Genomic DNA, 17802 nt, shown 5'->3' with positions numbered 1-17802 from the left:
TTCGCGACTTTGGCTTGCAGATCTCTATAAATACAAGGCTGCGAACACCATTCAAGGACCTTAAAAATCATCATACAATTGCCCTGCGCAAAACCTCTCAAACACCTTGAGTTTTGTCCTTTCTTTTCCAGCCGACACACCTTCAGTTTGGATAAACAGCACTGTGGAAGCACCCGGCGAGCACCTTCAGTTTGGATAAACAGCACTGCTGCCGCAGAATCAGCCGACCGAGAAGCACCTTCAGTTTGGATAAACAGCACTGCGTCGAGGTCGACCGGTTATCTATCTAAGTCTCGGCCGAAAAGGGTTTCCGAACCTTTATTGGCAGAGGTCACCTTGCTAGCCTTCTCGGCATAGTCAGGTGTTACGAATCACATTGCTCGGCGTACTGGACGCCGAGTGGTTTTATGATTGGATACTCGCAAGTGAGTTTCAGGGTTCGGCATTCCGACGGCCGAACTACGTTTACCATCAAGACATACATCACGTTCGAGTACCTGTGCCCATACAGTTTGGTCTCGATTCGACGTGCTTATACTCTCACGAATATAACCACGGTGACCGAATCGGGCTCGGACAATTTGTGAACTCCGCAGAATTAGCAGCCTTGTCTTCAGGCTGTAGAACCCAGAGACCGAGAGTGTTCCTTCCTCGGTCGCAATCGCAAGATAGAGAAGTCAACGACGCACTCAAAGCTACATCAACAAATTTTACTCATCGGCCAAGCTCGGCCGACGAGTTGGCACGTCTCGCATTCGACCGAAGGACGTAGTTAGCTTATTAGTTACTCGGCCTGCGCGCCACATAGGTTTTGTAATTTTTAGGGTCAACAGTATGGTAATTGCAACTGTTCACCTGTTTAAATTTAATAGTTACAATTATGGGTAACCGTTAAAATAAATATACGGTTATGGGTATAACCATTTACTTGTGAAATATAAATGAGTAAACGTGGATATTACGTGGGAATACAAACGGGTACCTATTTAACCATTTGTATTATTTGTAAAATTTAAAAAACAAAAATTGAAAACCCTAAGGGGTTGACCGAGTCGACGCATCGTCGAATTCAAACTCTCCGGCTGTCATCGACTCGCCGGATGACAGAATGCTAACAATTCAAATTCATAATCTTCCCAGATGCTTGCGGAAGAGGAAGAACTGAGAAAATAATTGCTTTTGTCATTGTGGATTTTTAATTGTTTTTGACTTGGAAATTTTGAAAGTGGGTGGAGTTAGTTCATCATAATCCGAAAGCATAAATATTAAAGTTCAAACCTATCGATCATTTCTTACATATTTTTTTCTGCAGCCAAAGTTGGGATTAGGATTTGGATTGTTAAACTTAAAAGTCAAGCCAGAATGGTTTGCCTTGCCAATGGTTTTTTATCCAAGAAGGATTAATCTTTCTTGTTGATCTGAAGTTACTAGTAAATAAGTTGTTCGGGTTGAGTTTCACAAAGGGTTTAGTTGTTTCATTAATTAAGTAATGAAAGGTTTTTTTTATTAGTAACCCAATTAATTCTTAGAATATGTATTATATTACCTTTATTGATAATAGCTAAACATATTGTCCGTATACTATTATTTTAATTTTCAAAGTGATTTGAGGACTTAGAGGATTGGAATAGAGAAATGCATAATACATACTTATAACTGCGTTCAATTATGCAAGTAGCCATTTATCACATTGGTGGAAAAAAAAAAACCCATGCGTTCAATTATCAAAAAAGAAAATTATGATAATTATTACACAGCGGATAAACGGTTATGTGGGTAAAAAGAAATTTATGACAATTATTACACAGCGGATTAACGGTTATGTGAGTAAGGCATAAACGATTGTGGGTAACTAACCGCAGTTACTTGCTGTCATAACCATTGCCTAGCCCTATTTAGGACTTAGGAGTAGGACTGTGAAATTTTACGTTGATTTTCTTGTTGAAAACACTACTTCTAATTATTTTTATTTTTATTTTTATTTTTATTTTTAACAAAAAAAAATAAGAAAATAAAAACTTTTTTTACGTTATTTGTATTCATTTTAAAAGTTGGATTGAGGTTGTAGGGTCTTTCTTCTCTTTTGTACTGTTTTCGGACTCAAAAGAAGAAATTTCGTTCTTGTAATAAAAACTTCAGTATAAATATATCTTTATATCAAAATAAAAGAAGCGTTATTAAGTTGAATCATCAATGTTCAAGTTTTATCCTGAAGGTGCTAAAATTATCAAAGCCCCAAATTGTGAAAGGAAAAGTTTTTTCTTAAAGGTTCAAGCCCAGACCATTTTATAACAACGGGCCAAACCAAATCAAGATAGTCCATTGGAATTGAGTTATGTATGGATGCCACTCTGCTGGTTACAGAGATTATCAAGATCCTAATCTCATTTGAGTTAGACTAAGTGGATTATAATCATCAGCTCTTACATCATATTGGGCACTGACAGATATGAAGAAGACAAGGCAATTTGGGTTTTCACTTTGCAAGCAAATAACAATAGTGAGAGAAGCGTGACCCACATCCGTCACAAAATTAACTTTTTGACAAATATGACGGAACAAGATGTCTTGAAATCTACAAATAAGCTTATGAACGTAAACATCAAGGCGCTCAAATACTAGGGGGTGGTACTGGTAATGGTCCTATTAAAAGCATCAATAAGGACCTTTGAGTTCCACCCACCTAAAAGGAGGTTAGCGTTATGACCTTGTCTAAAATAGTTTTTAATATATTTCTTTTACAAAACGTTATCCTGTTCTAAATTATAATAATTTATTGTGAGAAAATTTCAAATTTGAATTCAAAAAGTAGCGTACTGCAAAAGCCAACTAAGCCTAAAACAAGTGCATAGTTTTAAGTGAAGTCACCTAAATTAGAAGTTTTTCTATCCGAAACTGGACGAGAGCCAAAAAGAGAGAGGATGTGATCAGAGAGTGGGAATCAAGGGTGCGGGGTAGGTATGAATTTTTGTGTCTTGGCGATATAATTTCTCCTAAGTTTGAGCCATTGAGGATCACATTCATAAGTTTCAAGGTATACTCTAAAGTCTTCTAACAAACTGTAATCAATTATAAACCAACACATGTAAGAGAAGCATATGTTAGAACTTAGGGACTCACTAGAAATTTGGGCCCACGCGTTGTTGCGGGATTGAAAATTAAATGAAAGATTATGAATGAAAGATACAAAAGGTAAACAACAACGAACCCACTTGCCAATCCTACCAGAAGAAGCTTATTATAATTCTAAGTGAAACAGAAGTGAGTAATTCTAAGTGAAAGGCCAACATAGATATATTTTTTTTTTAATACATCGATAATTTTACACTAAGGGAATGAGGAGTTCGGCTAAGCCACACAATAGGCAACCTATTTTGGTATCGAATTCGCCATCCACGAGATTCAAACTTAAAACCTCTCACTTCCAAGTGAAGATGAATATCACCAGACCATAGTACTGAATAACATATAAATTAAACATTCTGAATTTTCCGATTACATAAAGCACTCCTCAAAATGAAGTCTTCCACTGGACCAATCTTTCATTGGGCTAAGCCTCCCATACTTGGAATCCAACCTAATTCCAAAAACCCAGCTGAGTGGCAGTCTTGTAAATAAAACGAAATGTAGGTATTGTTACTGTAGCTTATGAACAGGCTTCATCCCCACCCCAATCCAGGCCCAAAAGAGCAGCCCAAACTCATCATCTTTCATGAAGGAAAGCCCAAAACCGAAAAATCCAATGGCACAAATGTAATTAGAACGAAATAGAGGGCCCATTCCATATGCAACATGAATACTGCAATTTCTTTTCCAACTTTAGACTTAAGTAATATGCTAGAATATTCTCATCACACACCATTCCAATCAAAGTAAACTGCGGTTTAACCCCCTGAACTATCATCCTAGTCGAAATTGATCATCTGAATTAATTAAAATCAGCCAGTTAACCCCTTATTGTTAGATTTTGTCAACCATTCCATCAAATTCAAGAGCAAATTAATCATTTCATCATCAATTTTTACTTGTCAATAATAACCGCTAATAAAACTATGCCACTAATAAAACTATGACACATGGACACAAAATAATGTGTAAAACATATAGCATAATAAGAAAACTTGAATAAATAAATAAATAAACTAAACATTTACATAACAGACCATTTCAAATTGTCATTACACATTATTATGTGTCCACATGTCATAATTGTATTGGTGATTATAGTTGACAAGTAAGAATTGATGATGGAAAGACTAATTGCCCTTAAATTTGACGAAATAGTGGATCCAATCTACCGAGAAAGGGTTAATTGGCTAATTTCAAATAGTTCAGGGGATTAATTTACCCAAAAAATAGTTAAAGTAGTCAATTTCAACTAGGGTAATAGTTCAAAAAGTCAAATAACAGTTTACCCTTCCAATTATTAGTATTTTCCCTCCCTTTCCTTCCTCGTTGATTTTCCACGTGGAAAAATCTGGAAACGTTCAATATTGAAACATTTGAATGCAGAGGGAGGAGTTCGTTTGACCAAAAAGAAATGTAGAGGGAGGCGTTAGGTGTCAAATGGATGCATGTATTTGGTATGCAACAAACAATGCAAAAACAAGCATGTGTTCTATAAAAAAAATTCCCACCAGAAAGGGAGGAGGTGTGGAATTGGTAGTATTGGAGGTAGGTAGCATAAATTTGGTGACTTCGAAGGGTTTGCTTTGTTTGGTGTATAAATTAGTTTCCAACTTAAAATTTTCAAGATTCAAATTTAAAATTTCTTAATTACAAGTAAAGAACAATACTACTAAATCATATAAATAAATGATTAATTTATTCTTATTAATTAAACCTTTTAGAAAAAGACTTAATATAAATTTGGTGATTTCGAAGAGTTGCTTTGTTTGGTGTATTCTTATTAATTAAATCGTTTTAGCAAAATATTTAATTAGAGCCTATATTATGGCCCTTCTACCTACTCAAAAGACAAAATCATTTTTGTTTTATAAATAAATAAATAAAAATAGATTAACCCATCCATAACCTGGCTCTTTCAAGTATGGCCCCATGAAAATTAAAACCTCTAGTGGTAGATGAGGCCATCCTAAATTGGTCATCCTACAAAGAACATGATGCCAAATATAACAATCTACCAATCTTTCTTTTTTTTTAATTTTTTATTTATTTAGTTAATAATTCAACAAGTCTTTTATGATATTTGACCTCGAAAGTAAAAAACCTATGTCACCAAGGTGTTCAGAGTTACTAAACTAAAAGATAATAAAAAATAAAAAAAACTGTTAATTTATTTACACAAAAAGAAAAACACTACTATTTTTTACATGCATGCAGTGCAATATGTTCAACATCAATGCATGCTCTTATAAATGCACTAGTAAAAATAAACTCACAAAGTTTTGGTAATGTCGAACTTATAAGCCATTGTATCTAGAAAATCTTGCTCCAAACTTGTTCGTTAACTTGTAATTTATCAATTAAATCCATTGATGAATAATCCTTACCACCTCTAACTGACTCTTTATCCAAACTATTATTCAAATCTTCTTATCCAAGTTAAAAACCATGTAATCAACTTCTATCATCCAAATTAACATTTGTACCAAAAAGAAAAATTAAACTTGTGTTGTAGAGTCTATTTAACTGACGAATATAATGAGGGAAATAGATAGTCTGGCAAGGAAAATAGAGAGTTTAATATAATTCATATTGTGCATCTATTTATAATAGTAGGAAACATAAAATCTTGACCCAACAGGTACTACATTTTTAATAAGATATTATTTTTAGGATACTATCTAAAAATTAAAATATGATAGAATCTCATAAAAATTTTCTAAGATTTACACCGTTATATTTCTAACCTAATTAGAACTGCAAGAACTATTATTATTAAACGATGAGAATTGAGGAATGAAGTCAAACCTACACAACATAGTCAGAGGCACAAATGCCCACCAATCTGCTGACAACTTTGGCAAGCCCTTTGTCGATACACTGTTGATTTAAATACGACCTTAGAACGATTTTATTGACGACGACAAACTACAACGATTTCTTTTATAAATATAAATATTGATTATATATATAGTGATTGTACTATATATACATGTAAAATAAAACTCAAGTTCATTTCTTTCCCTCTCCTCTTGAAATTTGATGGGAGATGAAATGTTTTATGGGATGGAGAGACATTGATATTATGTTGTAGGTATTAGCTTTCTCTTTCTGCAAACAACTCATCAGCCATCTTCTTCTCCGTCAACCTCTCTGGTAATAAACTCTGTTTTGCTCTCTCTCTCTCTCTCTCTCTCTCTCTCTCTCTCTCTCTCTGTGCCTCGGTTTGTCGCCTTTTGCTGTATTTAACCATGTAGATTGCTAAATGCACCCACTACCCTTTTCTGTATTTTTCAAATTTGATTGGATCTGCATTTCCATCTGGGGATTTTGGCTTCTGGGTTTCTCTCTGATACTCCTAATCTCTGCAAAGGTCTGTGCTTTTTTTTACTTTATTTTAGATTTTGGTTTGATTGTGTTTGAATATCTGAGAAAATATGGAAAAATATAAAAACAAAAAAACATTCCTTTCTGGGTTTTTTGGATCTAGTTTTCTTTGGGAAATAGTGGACTTGAGCAGCAGCATTGGATTTACATCTTTTTTTTCTGTGTAGAGATTTTTTTTTTTTTTTGTTACATAATCAGTGCTAATTGTTTTCTGGTAATTAATTTCCACGTGTTGGTCAAATGGGGTGGATTATGATGGGATTAACATGTTTTCCTGAGCTCCGTTAACCTTATAACGGTTCATCTAATGTGAGGATTGATATGATATTGGAATGCAAAAAAATATTTGCCATTTGTTTGTAAGCATGGCAAGTTACAATAGTTCAACTACGTTTTTGTTGCAAGGAACTGTAACTTAATAGGTTAAGAGTGCTTACTCCTACACCCGAGGGCCTGAGTTCAAATTCTCATTCTCTGATATCGATTTTGTCATTTGTTTATAATGTTTTTTTTCCTTCATTATTCATCCCCGTTTTTGTCCCAAAATCTTTGATAATTTGTATTTTAAGATATTTTTGTCCTCTAATTTGTATAATTTGTGTTGTGAATTGACCTGGTATGTTACGAATTTTCAGAATGGCTGCTGCTACTGCATTTCACCACAGCATTGGGACTCCTCACTCCCTTGGCCATGTCAATAATTCCGGCTTGCATCAAGAGTTTGCAATAAGCTCAGTAAGATTGATTTCAAAGGGTTTTGAGGTTGATATTGGACTGTTGAAAAGAGGAGGATATAACTCTTCCCAGAGAAACCTTAGTGTAATTCGAGCCTCGGCTTCCCAGGCTTCAGTGATTGATATGGTTTCATCCCCCTCGCATACCAAAGCCAATGATTCTCGAAAGAAATCTAGTAAGCAGCTTTAACCATTCAATGATCCGTGATTAGTAAATATGCTCATGTTAATTGTTTGTTGTTGCTTAACCCATAACATGGTCATATAATTCATTTTCCTAGAAACAAATTGGTTGAACTTTATTCTTTATACAATTGATATGCCGTATCCATATGAGTTTGAAGTTTAAATTTCTAGTTGTAAAATTTTCCAACCACCTGCATTGCAGATGAAGCAGCTTTGATTTTGATTAGGCATGGCGAGTCATTGTGGAACGAAAAGAACTTGTTCACAGGCTGTGTTGATGTCCCTCTGAGCAAGAAGGGTGTGGAAGAGGCAATTGAAGCTGGCAAGAGAATCAGCAACATACCTGTCGATATGATCTATACATCTGCACTTATTCGTGCACAGATGACTGCCATGCTTGCCATGACACAGCACCGTCGTAAGAAGGTAATTTGGAGCAAAACATGAACATCTTGTTGAGTGTTAGTAGGAACCACTTGAATAGCTATTTGGAGGCTTTACGTAGTGGCACTGGAAACTAGAAAATGATATTCATAGATGATTGAATTGGTTTTATACCATTCATCGTATTTAAGCAGGGATACGCAGACAAAACATATGTTCGCACCCTAAAAGGAAAAATAAATATTACGCCATTAATTTGAGCTGCATTTTCAAAACTGTTTTAATGTCTGAAATCCTTTAGTTTTCCATATTTCCTGTTCACTCTCTTCTGGTTGTATATCCATTTGGCGGCCTTTTTATATCAGTTTTCCTGCAGGTCCCAGTTATAATGCATAACGAGAGTGAACGGGCTAGGGCATGGAGTCAGATTTTCAGTGAAGACACAATAAAGCAAACCATTCCTGTTGTTGCAGATTGGCGATTGAATGAAAGAATGTAACCATTCCATCTTTGCATTTTTGAATTATTATTCTTTTATTTATTTTTCCCTGTACTTGCATGACATGGATCTTGTTTTTAGGTATGGGGAATTACAGGGTCTTAATAAGCAGGAAACAGCAGATAGATATGGGAAGGAACAAGTTCACGAGTGGCGTCGGAGTTATGACATTCCCCCTCCCAATGGGGAGAGTTTGGAAATGTGTGCTCAAAGAGCTGTTGCTTATTTCAAAGATCAAGTAAGAATGACCATGTGCCTACCTATCTTTTTGTCCTCTTAACTGTTTGTATTACATCCACTATGCAAGGGTTTTGTGTCGTTTTTGAAGTCTTAAGTGAGAGTACGCCGCTCTGAATATCTGACTGCATATATATAACGCTGCAGATTGAACCCCAACTGTTAGCTGGAAAGAATGTTATGATTGCTGCCCACGGGAATTCGTTGAGATCCATAATCATGTATCTTGACAAACTGACTTCTCAAGAGGTAACAGACCATTTTATTATTAAGATGTGCACTAAATTTGTGGGAACGGAGCAGGAAAAGGATAAAATTAATGTGTTGTCTTGTTATATTTCGGCAGGTTATCAGTTTAGAACTATCAACTGGAATACCCATGCTTTATATTTCCAAGGAGGGAAAATTCATTCGGAGGGGAAGTCCTGCGGGGCCTGCTGAGGCTGGGGTTTATGCCTACACCAAGGTATGCAACTTCTTGTATACTTGCAACTTTTCCACAGTCCAATTCTATAGTATCAATAGTTAGGTGAATTTCCTAGTATTTCAGCCGGGAAAAATAATGTGCCTGCTCTTCCCTTTGTGAGGAAAGAAAGGGAGCTTCCAAGTCATAGCAACTGGATCCCCACTCTCACCGTAAAAGTTTCAACTTCTTCTGTCAAGGAAGGCTGTAACTTATATACACAGCTTTGATTAGACCCTAATCATCTCAAATTGGCATTCATTATGGTTCTTCTGTCAAGGATCTAATGCGTCCGCTATTTGAATTTTGTTGCAGAGTTTGGCTCTTTACAGGCAGAAGTTAGATGAGATGGTTCATTGGTGTGCTCCTTCCTAGTATGGGTAACCCCATAAATATTTTCTCAAGTAGGGAACCTAAATTACGGGTTTTCTTCTGCTTTTGAAGTCTTAAATCTGCTTGTGCACATTCATTTGCTCTTCTCAGGAGGCTTATCTTTCGGCAGTCTTGTGCCGGTTGATTGCTTTCGTTCAAGTTTTTACGTGTATATTGGTACGGTTCTCAAGCTCGCAGACCTGGCTACTCGTTTCTGTGTACTTTCTGTATGTGTTTAGCAAGCAAATTTAGTTAAAGTCAATGTCTTGTATGAGAGTGAAAGTTTTGTATGTTGTTTTTTCCTCCCAGTTTGTAATCGTGTAATGATAGATTCAAATAAACAAAAACATTTTAGATGGAGGAACATCCCTCCTATATAGAACATGTAGTTCATCATGTGATCTTTGTTCATAGAATTATTATTTTTGTCAGCCAGATTATCACCATTCAAATTATATAGTTTATCTCTAGGGCCAATCTCAGGTTATTACCTTCAAGTCTCCTAGTTTTCAGCATTTCCTGCATCAAGTATTTTTGGTCTCAATCTGGTATCTAAAGTCATAATTTTGGGACACTTTCATATATCCATTATGTTTTTCGTCAGAACCTCTATTACATGATGGCATGGCGCCCATTGGACTGATTAGGCACCATGTGTCAATCTGGTACCACATGAACATAAAAAATAAAAATAAAATAATTAAAAACTAGAATAAATCTTTGTTTACTACTTTAAAGTTTTTTGATTTTCAACAGTTCATATATCAAGTTTTTTTTTTTCATCCCAGTCTGGTACCTAAAAGTGATCATTCTTGGATCTATTAAGTTTTTTATTAAAACAACAATTAACTTATGATGTAGCGTTTTCATAAACTATAACTTAACGACACGTGTCAATCTAGGACCCACGTGGATATTGAAGATTTTATGTCACACATTCTAAAGAATTTTTGGCTGTCAAAAAACACTTCTAGCCCTCCAAGAAGCAATTTCAAACCATGCCCTAATTTAGTGACTTTTTTTTTTTTTTTTTCGTTTCTAAAGCTGTCTTTCGAAAAAGCTCTTTGGCTGTGAGAAAATGCCTATAACCCTTTTTCGATGTGAAAGATTTAAATGTCATGATGCGCAAAATGAGTTTATCTGTTGAATATGTGGAGCATTTTGGAGGAGATTAGTTCGATTCTAAAACCGATTGATTGTATCAGACGCACACATCGGGTCCGAGTCACTATTCTAAAAATCTCCATCTAACGTCGTTTAGGCTGGGCAACTGCCCACCGTCCCGATTAATGTTTAAGCGTTTGAAAATTAAGAAAAAACCTCTAGACCAACTGAGGCGCCTGCCTAGACAGCCTAGGCACCCGCTTAGCCCCCCAGACCGGCCAAGGCACCCGCCTAAGTCACAACTCACTTAAATAAAAAATAGATAACTTTCATTTTGCATTGTATTTTTTCCAATAAATTGTAAGAGATTGTTGCAGGCTTAAATGAACACACATTACATTATGTTCCCTTGTTTTCAATGTTTCAATACTTTAATATATAAGGAAAACCAATGAAAATGGCTTGAAAACTTTAAGTTTTAACGATAAGGACAAAATAAAGGGTAAAGTGAATAGTACCAGGATTGACTTTTTAGTGTAAAAATGTAGTTTTTCGTTAAAGTGAACGGTACCGCGGACTTTTCGTTAAAACTCCCTGATGTCAATGTATTTTGTAGTTTTTTATGAAATTACATATATTTTATGTACAAATAGATACTTATTTACACGAGACATAATAGATTAACTTAAATCCATCTAGTATGCCTAGGCGCCCGCCTAAGCCCCATCTAGCCGCCTAAGCCCTAGGCCCTAACCCGCCGCCCAACTACCGCTTAACATGTTTTCGAACCTTGGTTAGAGTCAAACTCGACAGGCATTTTTTAGGAAACGAGTTCGACTCAAAAACCGACCTTTCGCCTGTCTGCTCTTAAACGCCACCGTTCTTCATGCGCTCTGGAATTGGAATACATGTTCTGCAGAATGAACCACAAGAAAAAAAGAAAAGACAAATGCAAAAATCTCTTATTTGAATTGTGAACTACGCGAGTTCCAACTAACTTCAAAAGGCGAATTCATTCGTTGAGACACCAAAAATTTCTCAAAATAAATTGACGAATAGAGTCAACGATACATCAGTTAAGTCACCATCATCTACCTTTAGCCATTCTTATACTCAATGTACACCTTCGGTAGCATTTCCGGTACTAGCAGCCACCGGCTCATCATTGTCTGAGACTTCCGGTTCTATCCCATGGGATGACGAGATGTCTGTTTTCTCGTCATCAGAAGCATCAGAATCTGAGTCTAACTTGAGAGAATCTAATGAAAGAGCAGCACCGGTAACAGCAGGTTCTGAGGCCGCCAAAGAAGGGTTTCCTCTCGTCCAAATTGTGGACATCTTCTTGTCATCCTCTTTCATCCTTTCCGCATATTTATTTATATCGAAACCAGAAGTATCGTTTCCCCCGAATGCAGCCTCCAGTTTATCCATATCAAACAGATCCTCCATTATCTTCTTGGCGTTGTTGTCATCCGAGTAAACAAACTTCACTTTGTTGTAAGTCTTTGGCTCTAGGAAAGGCTTTACCATCTGCAACAAAGAAAGATATTATTAGCATCAGAAGAACCCAGCTGATACATTTTGGCTGTAAATTCATCCATTGGAAACCTACAAGTACTAAGCGACTAGGATCCTCTCTATTTGGAACTTTTCTAAACCGGGAAAAGCAAATGGCCAGCTCCTTGGAAACAGGAATGGCATAAGATACAAAGAAACCGCTTATTACTAATAATTTATCAGGCTAAAAAAATTGGCACTCTTCCGGCAGCCAAAGTTAGGTGGCTATTTGCAATTCTTATTCCCAAAACAAGACACTGTCAATGACAAGGCCAAAGCTGTATAACAACAAACTGAAAGTGTTGCAGCTTCAGTATAAATGATCCTCTAGGAGTATAGATGTAGCGAAAAATTTAAAACAAGAGGAACAAAAAGCATCAAATGGACTTACCGAAAAGAATGGTTCAAAAAACTTGGGTGGATTGTACAGTATTGCAAGTCCTAGGTGTTCTGGATAACGGTCTTGTAAAACATGTGCCGTTTCCCGTGTCACCTTCACCGAAATATTTGACAAATTGAAACCTTCGAAGTCTATCATCCAAACCATCTGCTCCTGACCTGGAGGAAGATTTAAAACAGCATTCTCCATGCAATATACCAAATATTTAATCTGGCCCTTCGTTGACTTTGAGTTCTACAATAAAAATACAAAAAGTTAACAAGGCAAATTAGTATTCTTCTGAAACTTGGATCTCTAGAGCATTGGATATGCCTATAAATTATAAAATAGCAGATCCCATAAAAAGGATTTAAAAAAGATGAATATAACCAATGATTTTGTCAATAATGGTGCACCATCGTCAATATGCTTATTATCGGAATGTCAGACAAGTTATTTTTGCAAAAAGTATCTGCTCCAATACATGATTTTTTGTTTAGGTGAGATGAAATAAGTTGACGATAAAAACAGTTTTACAGCAGGATAAGATCCCAGACGTAGCTACTCAGAGACCAACAAAATATTCTAATCTAGAATAATAGCCTAATTTATGAAATACAGAATATTCATGGAGGTATCAGAAGAGTTTAGAAGATAAAACCTGACAACGTGGTCTCATGACGAGAACTGGTCTCCCATGCTTGTCGAAATAATTCGTTCTGTAAATCTTCCCCGTTTCTGCTTCACGAGCTATCTCTTCCTGTATTAGTAATGAAGATGATGAATTTGTAAGAACATAGTCTCTTCAGTAACCAATACCATATACTGCAAGAACAGGCCACAACCATGAAGACTCCAGTTGACCATTGCAGTATCTGGGTTTGAAGCAATTATAGCTATGTTGGAGTCTGACAATTGGCCTATTAATTATTTTACAGTTACATGATATGTGGGGTTGGATTCGGAAAGGACTGCTGATGGGCCTAGGATGAATTATTACAAAATACAGAGTGTCAACTGGCCCTTGTTGGGTGCATTGAACAAGAACCAAATAAGCCAGCTCAGGATGCATTGCAGAACAATGATAGAGATAAAAGCCTTAAGTTTGCATGAGGCATTTTCAACAAGCCAAAGAAATTTATACTCAATGGTTGAAAATACACTACATGGACACCGCCATTGAACTACTTGAGCACAAACAAGAACCAAATAAACCAGCTCAGGATGCATTGCAGAACAAAGATAAAGATAAAAACCTTATGTTTGCATGAAGGACTTTCAAAGTGCCAAGGAAATTTAGACTCAATGGTTAAAAATACACTTGGAATTTAAAGGTCTACACCTAAGTCGGTAAAAGACAGAGTATATGGAGTGCAAGTTCATTGCAAACGGAGGCTCAAATGAGTTAGGGGTGAGGATTGGAGATCAGGAAGTACCAAAGAGCGACTGCTTTCGCTACCTAGAATCTATCTTGCAAAAGAACACAGAGTTGGATGGAGACCTCAACCATAGAATACAAGCTGGATAGATGAAGTGGAAGAGTGCATCCAGCGTGTTGTGTGATCGTCGTATGCCACTGAAGCTCAAGGGAAAATTTTATAAGACAACAATAAGGCCGGCAATGCCTTATGGCACGGAATGTTGGGTGGTGAAGCATCAACATGTACATAAAATCGGTGTAGCGGAGATGAGAATGCTTCGTTGGATGTGTGGGCACACGAGAAAAGATAAGATTAAGAATGAGGATATCTAAGGGGTAAAGTAGGAGTCGCTGAAATTGAAGGAAAGGTGAGAGAAAATCGGTAACGGTGGTTTGGACATGTGAAACGAAGGCCTACTGATGCTCCAATTAGAAGATGCGATTACGGGACAGAGGTTCAGGGCCGAAAGGGTAGTGGAAGACCTAGGAAGACTTTGGAAGAGACTCTAAGAAAAGACTTAGAGTACTTGGATCTAACGGAAGACGTGGCACAGAACCAAGCGCAATGGCGTTCTAGGATTCATACAGCCAACCCCACTTAGTGGGAAAAGGCTTTGTTGTTGTTGTTGGTTAAAAATACACTACATGGACACCGCTATTGAACTACTCAAGCACTACAAAACTACTAATAAAACACTACAAATGCACTACGAAGACAATAAATAAGAAACAAGGGACTTTCAAATGACAACCTGAAAGGTGTCATCTGAAAGTTCTCTTGAATGTATTGCATCTAGTCAATTTCATGTTCCTCTTATCTAATTTTTGCAGTGCATTCCTAATAAATTTAGCCTAAATTTCATGGAACTTTAAATTCCCTCATCCAAACATAGGGTCAAGGAACAACCTTCAGAATTTTATATCAGGCTTTATTTGACAACTCGTAACCCAACAGAGTGGCGAATAACCATGTTACAGAAACCTAAGGAGTGATGGATACTGTTCTAAGAAGAATGAAAGGGTACAATCTGGATGAATTCTGACTATGAGGCTATGAAAGAAGCATACCCAACGAATCTCCTCCGGTTTGTATTCTGACCTCCACTTTAAGGTATCTTTTAACATTTTGGTTGCCTTCTTGACATTCCAATTTCTCGCCCTCAGATACCTTGAGATGGATGCATCCGAACAATAGATGGACAACTTATCAGGCAACGGTCCTATCAGCTTTTTCACTTCGTTAATCTGCAAACATGAAGAGTGTTCCAGGGTAGAATCATCATGCCCCGACTTATAGACTCGAACAAATTAAAGAAAGCACTTATAAAATGCTGAAAGGAGAACTTTTAATGGAGATACCTTTGCCTGCTGCTCTTCACATGATAATATCTTCTCAGAGCCATTTGAAGGGGATTTCTTTATTCCCGCACTCATAGTTTTCTGAGAAGACTCTGTAAATCAAAAATAAAGATTCTGTAAGTACTAATGTCACTGTCATGTACCCATTTCAGTCCCCTCTCCCCAATCCTTTAACATAAAGAATAAACAAGCAAAATCTGTAATAAAAAGCTTGTTTTCTATCCTATGAAAAGCAAAAAGAATGCATGCTTCAAGAATGACTAGCACACCTCACGCGTATCTATTCTGACAGAAATTCGCCCATGTATGAGATCTTACTCATTTATATTAAGTTTTAATTTGTCAGGAGGTATATTACATTTTACAAGCTAGTTACATCAATTACTCAATCATTTTTATAGGGGTGAAATTACTGATCCAAGTACTACACAAAGTTTTAATTTTGTCAGGAGGTATTGCATCTTACAAGTACTAAATAAATGTTTTCGTTTTATCAGGAGGTATGTTACGTCTGTTAATTAATCAACCATTTTTAGCGGGAAAAAACTGCTAATCCAAGTACTACATAATGAAAAAGACAACGGAAATGAATGCTTTTGAATTCATCCACAGTTTGAGAAAAATTTATTTCAGGTACCTATTTTAAAGATCTCAATAATGTCAATGGTTGCATTATTGAAAGTTGAATTATCTGCTCTCAAGTTATCGGATTTACAATTTACTCTGTGCCCTCAATAATTCCTTTCAAATTGTTCAAAAATAAAACTTCTTCTGGATTGCTACAAGATTATGTCACTTAGCATGGATCTTTAGCTGACATGATCACAAAATTCCTTGGATATCTTCTCCCGAGATTATCCTCTATTTCCCACCTTTGAGGAGATGTACATGGGATCATAAGTTAGTTCAAATAGAATGCCTAATTTCATCTCATTTTTGGAGCAAACATTGTTTTATCAGCAAAACAAACTGAACCTCTGTCATTTGACATTTTCACGATTCAACCAATTATGGTAGTCCACAAATCAATTGTATAACCTAACATTGATGTGCGAGAACTTTCCCAAGCAACATATGCAATCACTTCTAACAAGATTACGCTGACATTCTTAACAGCATACGCACACCCCTCGCTATTACCAGGGGAGCCTAACAACAGTTTGTCTAACCATTCCAAATCATTGAAATCAAACTCCGAGTCTCCAGTCCGAATCCAAACCCTCATTTTCAAATTAATAAGTCCTAGTAATTCAGACTTAAAAATGCAATTGTTCACAACTATCCCGCCATTCAGACTATATCTGTTGTCAGCCAAATTACTACTATATCTACTCAACTAATCAACTTAATAATCCCTTCTGTTACAGCTTTTACATGACAACGTTGGAATCACCACTCTCCTCATATTATCATCCAAATCTACCTTAAACCATAATGTTTCGACCGACATTCAACCGACACCACAAACAAATGGGAAATCTGCTGACATAAAACACCATGTGGGTTTTTGTACTCAATTCAACTTCTCAATTATTTTCGCAAATTACACATGAAATAATTCATAAAAAAAATCAAAATTCAATCCCATGGGTTATATCTTTATATTCAACTAAATTATCACAAAATCGCATTTTAACTAACATAAGTAATTTAGTATGCAACCCAACCCAAGACACCAAATCACAAACATCATGGTAAAAAGACAACCTTTTCAAGTACTAGAATTGCAAATCGAAACCGACCCAGAAATATTAGGAGCATAAATCGAGGAAACAAAAGACAAGATCCCACCTTGACCAAACAGATTGAGAATTTTGGCGGAGCTTCACAGGAAGTGATGAGCGGAGCTGCTATTCCGGAGCTCCTCAGCTGTCCCAAACCATAGAAATGGTCAACTGTGAAAAACAAGGCAGTATTATTTCGTGTAAAAACAGACACAGAGAGAGAGAGGGCGGAGACGTGGCGAGTTTGGACTTTGGATTATATACGAAGAATATTACTTGGATCGAAATCGAATCAGGGGTGTCGCTGAAATCTGGTTGAATTTCCTAAAAAACGTGCTCTTTCACTACACATATACATATGTATATATGTTTTTGTGGCTTGGAAGGCATATATGATAAGGATTTTTCATTGCCGTAACCCATTTGTCATTTATGTGTGGATCGTAGTAGACATATATAATTCTTACAAGTGAAAGACGACCGAAATGGTGGGTGGGACGTTTAAGCAAACGCCGGTGTCTTAAGGATATCACATTATTGTATCATTAAATATTTGTGGTTTTCTTCCAGTAAGAAACTCTGAAATTTTTAGAAAATCATATTTAGCTTATTCAAAGATGCATATTATAGTTTTCGTAAATATCATTATTATATTGTACCACCATGTGTACTACTATTTTAAAAGATGAAGCGTCAACCAATAATAATATATCATATATTTGTTAAAAAAACAATATAATGTAGTATGAATAAATATAATCTCTCTGATGGGCCAAATCACCAATATCATTTGCTAATAAAACTTTGGTGTCACTTTTAAAAAGGGATTCAACTTTTCAATAGAATTTGTTATGCTACTTACTATATTAAG

General features: G+C 36.2%; 2 protein-coding genes across 6 annotated transcripts; one reads left to right on the top strand and one right to left on the bottom strand.

Annotated features, from left to right (window-relative positions):
- Positions 1 to 6045: 6045 nt before the first annotated feature.
- On the top strand, positions 6046 to 9823 carry LOC137718648 (2,3-bisphosphoglycerate-dependent phosphoglycerate mutase 1). 4 transcript variants are annotated; one of them, XM_068458200.2, is made up of 9 exons: positions 6102 to 6282; positions 7149 to 7423; positions 7636 to 7859; positions 8194 to 8312; positions 8398 to 8554; positions 8701 to 8802; positions 8900 to 9019; positions 9332 to 9396; positions 9500 to 9823. In XM_068458200.2, exons 2-8 carry the CDS (start codon positions 7150 to 7152, stop codon positions 9389 to 9391), a joined length of 1056 nt encoding a protein of 351 aa, XP_068314301.2. In that variant the 5' UTR covers positions 6102 to 6282; position 7149; the 3' UTR covers positions 9392 to 9396; positions 9500 to 9823. The 4 variants fall into 4 exon arrangements, with proteins under 4 accessions (XP_068314299.2, XP_068314300.2, XP_068314301.2 ...); XM_088698570.1 differs by having other exon boundaries at positions 6171 to 6499; XM_068458198.2 differs by having other exon boundaries at positions 6046 to 6282; positions 9332 to 9823.
- A 1616-nt stretch (positions 9824 to 11439) lies between these two features.
- On the bottom strand, positions 11440 to 17568 carry LOC137718735 (uncharacterized). Of its 2 annotated transcripts, XM_068458276.2 has the most exons (7): positions 17208 to 17568; positions 16999 to 17102; positions 15208 to 15299; positions 14917 to 15093; positions 13090 to 13188; positions 12441 to 12683; positions 11440 to 12022 (listed from the first exon to the last, which is right to left on the bottom strand). In XM_068458276.2, exons 3-7 carry the CDS (start codon positions 15280 to 15282, stop codon positions 11606 to 11608), a joined length of 1011 nt encoding a protein of 336 aa, XP_068314377.2. In that variant the 5' UTR covers positions 15283 to 15299; positions 16999 to 17102; positions 17208 to 17568; the 3' UTR covers positions 11440 to 11605. The 2 variants fall into 2 exon arrangements, with proteins under 2 accessions (XP_068314377.2, XP_068314375.2); XM_068458274.2 differs by having other exon boundaries at positions 16999 to 17526.
- Positions 17569 to 17802: the final 234 nt, after the last annotated feature.

This window comes from Pyrus communis, chromosome 8 (assembly GCF_041283825.1).
Source record: "Pyrus communis isolate YQ-2024b chromosome 8, ASM4128382v1, whole genome shotgun sequence".
In the NCBI taxonomy this organism is placed as follows: domain Eukaryota; kingdom Viridiplantae; phylum Streptophyta; class Magnoliopsida; order Rosales; family Rosaceae; genus Pyrus; species Pyrus communis.
Note: the sequence above shows the minus strand (reverse complement) of the source record. Positions and strands in the feature narration are given on the sequence as shown.